Source organism: Juglans regia, chromosome 3 (assembly GCF_001411555.2).
Source record: "Juglans regia cultivar Chandler chromosome 3, Walnut 2.0, whole genome shotgun sequence".
Lineage (NCBI taxonomy): Eukaryota > Viridiplantae > Streptophyta > Magnoliopsida > Fagales > Juglandaceae > Juglans > Juglans regia.
In genome coordinates this window covers 6,871,925-6,876,738 of record NC_049903.1, presented here as the reverse complement: position 1 = coordinate 6,876,738, position 4,814 = coordinate 6,871,925, and the positions used below count along the sequence as shown (strand labels likewise).

Genomic DNA, 4,814 nt, shown 5'->3' with positions numbered 1-4,814 from the left:
ATTTATAAGGATCATGCTAGTAGATCGGCCAGCGGTTAGTTATAAATTTTTTGTTCTTTTTATTTATTTTTATTTTAAGAATTTTTTTAATATTCTTAATTATTAAGTAGAAAATAAAAGAAATACACAATTTTCTTAATAATTATTTCTTCAACTATTAATTAAAAAATTAAAATAAGATTAAATGATAAATTTGAGGGCTAGTATTTTCCCTTTGACAAATAGCCAACTGGTTTCCATAATACTTTTGTTGATAATGGGACCAAACTGGAGAGAGAGAGAGAGAGAGGGGGGCATATTGGTCAAAAAGGGATAAGCTTGGATGCTCTCAGTGAAATGGTAGTATGCAGAGAAACGTACAGATTGGTGGGCTGTCTCCCCGCCATTAACACCATTCCCCATTCTCCACCACACCACAACTCACCTCCACACCCAATCCTCTTTCTCTCTCTTTCTTTCTCTGCATCGGGTTCTCTTGATTTTCTCTGGAAAAGAAGGAAAAAGAAAAACGTTCAAAATACCCTCTCCTTTTCTCTCCCTTTAGGTCTTGAAACGACAAGAAATCTCGAACTTCCTCGGCTATAAAAAATTGTAGTAGAAAAGAGTCTTTTGAGTGTTGTAGGTTTTTACATACAGGGGCACTTGAGAGGATACAAAACCGAAAAAAAGGGTCATAAATATAGCGCGAGGCCACCACCCTCTCTGGGCTTTTACAAGGTTGAATTCAATTCTTGGGGACTGAAAAAAGAGGGAGAGAGAGAGACAGAGATGGTGAGAGATTCATACTCTTCAGGTATGGAAGTTGGGGTGAACAACATGAGCATGAAGCCTGCATGGCTAGAGGGTTTGATGGCTGAGACATTCTTTGGTGGCTGTGGGGTCCACGAGAATCGCAGGAAGAACGAGAAGAACGTTTTTTGCTTGCACTGTTGCGTTAGTATTTGCCCGCACTGCCTCCCTTCTCACCGCTCCCATCCTCTCCTCCAGGTATGTATGCATTCACCCATCATGAATATTAGCTACTGCACCAAGATCTTCACTTCCTTCCAAAATCTTTTAATTTCCACCCATGCGATTGTGTTTTAGGTCTTTCTGAACATTTTTTGTTCTATTCTTTCACTTTTACTGCTCTTTTAAGTGCTTTTCAGCTCAGTTGGCCTCAATTCTTTGGTGGGTGCTTTGGAATTCTTTAATTTCACAGCACAAGTTTAATTTGTTTCCCCTTCAGTTCTATTGCTCTTGACTTCATTTGAAATGAAATTCAGGTGCAGTTTTCTACCGGGTAGATATATCCAGAATCTGTTTTGATTCTTTTGAATTTCTCAGAAAAATCACTCTCCATACGTTGATTTTAACTCGCACATACTTTGGTGTGGCTTTCTTACCTTAACTTTGTCCTGGGTATGTGGTGATTTTGTTCCGAGAATTGGCAGAAATTTTTCCGTATCTACTCCCTTCTCCTGAATTTTCCCCGTGCTTGCCTTTATTTTCACTCACTACACCAAGAATTCTTATGCTGTCTCTTCTTCTCTGACCTTTTCTCTTAGCTCTCCATGGTTCTCTATTTGAAGTTCAAAATCAATTCCCAAAAACTTTGCCAAACAATTTTCATTTTTTGCATAGAAGCAGAAAAGGGGAAAAAATCACAATTTCATCAGATTTTCTGTTGTTGTAATGAACTTAAAATCTTACCCATTTCCCAATTTTTGCTGAATTTATAATTATCACACAATTCTTGCACATTCTATTTTTTGAGATCAAGTAAAGAATAATTCTTGCCTGTTTTATTTTTTTATTTTATCTTCTGAATTTGTTCTGAATACATCCAAACCAAGATTGTCTTATTTCTGTCATTTTACTCAAGTTTTTGTATTTGTTATGTGGAAAGCTGGTTCTGCGTAAATGGTTCACCATGTCTTCCTTGATTCCCACTTTTTGTATTTGGTTTCTTTCCCATTTGTGGAAGATTTATTATTTATTCCAATTTCCTGCAAAGGTTCCTCAGCTGTTGCTTTCAGTGAAAGCGAAAGTTTGACCCAATTCTATACATTTTGTTTTGTTGTTTGTCATTTAAAGAACTGATCTCTTAGGTAGATTTTAAATATCTCTACTCGATCGATTCATTTATATTTCCTTGGCTAAAGGTAATTAGTTGCCCAACTTTTTCACCCGATATATGTTTAAATTACCACCAAGATGCTGTAATTCTTATATATATTTGTACATATAAAAGTTAAAACAATATAAGACATGAATTTTGTACCCTTTTCCTTTAGATTATTTTTTTACCTAATTCAGGAAAAATTATGCCTCACACTCAGCAATAATTGACCTAGTACTGGACATTTATTAACTACCAAATTGGGGGACAAATTTAGCTGGGATGATCCTATTGTTGTTATGATCCCACGTGACAGGTGAGACGATATGTTTATCACGACGTGGTTCGATTGGGCGATCTTGAAAAGCTCATTGACTGCTCATACATTCAGGTTTTTTCTGATATGACTTGATGAGAGAGTTTACTCTTATATATAATAATGTTCAAGAATTTGGTATCAAATCGTAATAACTTTTATTACTTGTTTTGTGCATCGAGTAATGATGTGATTCCTTGTTTGGCAGCCCTACACTATAAACAGTGCAAAAGTGATATTCTTGAATCAGAGGCCACAGTCAAGGTCTTGCAAGGGCTCTGCCAACATATGCTTGACTTGTGACAGGATTCTCCAAGAGCCATTCCACTTCTGTTCACTCTCATGCAAGGTCCATTTTGGTTTCCCCATTCCCTTACTTGTTTGCCCATTTCAAGTGTATAATATTTTGATTCAGTGCTTTCAAAAGGACACAGTCAAGGACCCATCATAGGATGCCACATCATAAGATGATGAGAATTGGGATGATGAGTAGCATTACTCTTGTAGCAAAAAATGTTTTTGTATGCCTAACTTCTTTACCCCATTTTCAAAATCATGGGAGAATCGCATGATATAGGGGTGGGCAAGAAAAACTCTCATAAGGGTTTTGCTTTTGATAAAAATTTAGTGTCTAAACTATTATAATATTGATTGAATTATTAAATTTATCTCTTAGTTTATATCAGTTAGCCTTGAGTTTGAATCTTGACTTCACTCTTTACCAGCCATTTATTGTGATTTAACATAATAATCTGTTTTTCTTTTTGTTATGAAATTAACTCGCCTTGAAAGTGCACATGAAATGTAAGCTTTTCTTTAACTTATTTTCACTCCATAAACCAAAAAATGCAGGTTGATCACAAGGTGTACCAGGGAGAAGATCTATCTAGCATTCTGTACAGGTTTGATGAATCGGATTTTGCAATTTCCCAGTTCGAGGGATTACAGATGGACGGATCAGAGATCATTGATGATGACGGCCAAATTACCACAAGCTCCATCCTAGAGGAACCATTGCAATACAGAAGCTCATCATGTTCCAACGAGGCCACGAGCAATTCTGTAATTTCTCGTGAACCTGAAATGGTGAAGAAGAAGAAAAAAGGACACGGCTTGCTCCCTGGGATCGTTCTCTCTCTCAGTAGCAGGAGAAAGGGAGCTCCTCAGAGGGCTCCTCTTTCTTAGGATTTGGAAATTCCAAAAATAGAGATCATCTGAATTTGGCTATTAGTATTATTTTATATAACTACATGCTATCAGGTAAAATTAAGCTGGCTGGTCATGGTTGATATTTATCCTAATTAGTCTTTATTTTCATTGTGTTTTTTTCTCTTTGGATTTTTCATCTTTTTATCGAAAGGGGCACGGCGCAAGGTTTTCATTACTAAACTCAGGTGGGTGAAGATGGACTGGCATTAGGCTAGCTTGCCTTCGACTCCTCCAATTTTGTATCGATGTAATGGAACTTGCTGGTATATATATATATGCTATTATTTATCTTACGTAATGACTTTCTATGTGTCTAGTTTTTCTTTTTTGATAATTATGTTTTCTCAGAGCAGTACAAGAATACAACGTACGTACGTACGTACGTATATGATTTTGTGGTGATTGTAGTTTGTATGATGCGGTGAAAGAGGAACGCTAAAATCACAAAGAATTATACAAAAGTAATCTCCATAAACCTTCGAAGTACCATTCCTCGGATCTTTGAAGTTCAAAAGGGTATTTTGAGAAGTGAACATAACAAAAGGCATAGATATCTGGATCAGGGAAGAACCATCTCCTTGAGTGCCAGACCCCCTCAAAAAGGTTTTGTTCTTTTTTAAAAAAAGGTTTGTGCGTGCTTAGATTATATCTGCGCCTTGCGCTATAACTTAAAAGTGGCTATGCAGGTACTGTTCATTACTGTTGATATTACTGTTCATCAACAGTAATGAACAGTGTAGAGTTTTTTTTTTTTACAATTGTTTATATTACCTTTATTACCGTTCATCAACAATAATAAACAGTGTAAAGTTTTTTTTTTTTTTTTTCGCATGTTTTTTTCCGCAAATGTTTATATTATCTCTTTCTCTTTAAATAGACTTTTTTTTGTATTTATCTAAAGAGTAAAATAAATTATTACTTCTGTCAAATGCTTGCTTTATAGTCGAATTGTTATGTAATTGTTATTTATAATTCTTGAATTTTTAGTGATTATATTAGAATTTGTAAAAGCAAGTATATATAATTGAATTGATTGGATCAAATTTGTGTGATAAGTATTTTTTAGATTTTTATTTAAGTTATTTAGACTTTTATAGAGTAATACTAAAAGTGATATATCATTTTTAATCTTCAGATTTAATCTAACGGTAGAAGTTTAAATATTGATTTAAACTAACATAAAATAGA

The 4,814-nt window shown here is 34.9% G+C and overlaps 1 protein-coding gene across 1 annotated transcript; it reads left to right on the top strand.

The window, feature by feature from the left end:
* Positions 1–338: 338 nt before the first annotated feature.
* LOC109002524 lies at positions 339–3,919 on the top strand. Its single transcript, XM_018980312.2, has 4 exons — positions 339–987; positions 2,418–2,492; positions 2,626–2,766; positions 3,270–3,919. The coding sequence occupies exons 1-4, from the start codon at positions 769–771 to the stop codon at positions 3,600–3,602; spliced, it is 768 nt and encodes a 255-aa protein (XP_018835857.1). The 5' UTR covers positions 339–768; the 3' UTR covers positions 3,603–3,919.
* The last annotated feature ends 895 nt before the right edge of the window (positions 3,920–4,814 follow it).

Bases quoted from the DNA above. Each gene is read 5' to 3' on its own strand.
- LOC109002524 (XM_018980312.2), top strand. From the start codon at position 769: ATGGTGAGAGATTCATACTCTTCAGGTATGGAAGTTGGGGTGAACAAC. The intron at 2,493-2,625 runs GTTTTTTCTGAT...CTTGTTTGGCAG, and splicing joins TTGACTGCTCATACATTCAG to CCCTACACTATAAACAGTGC. The intron at 2,767-3,269 runs GTCCATTTTGGT...CAAAAAATGCAG, and splicing joins TCTGTTCACTCTCATGCAAG to GTTGATCACAAGGTGTACCA.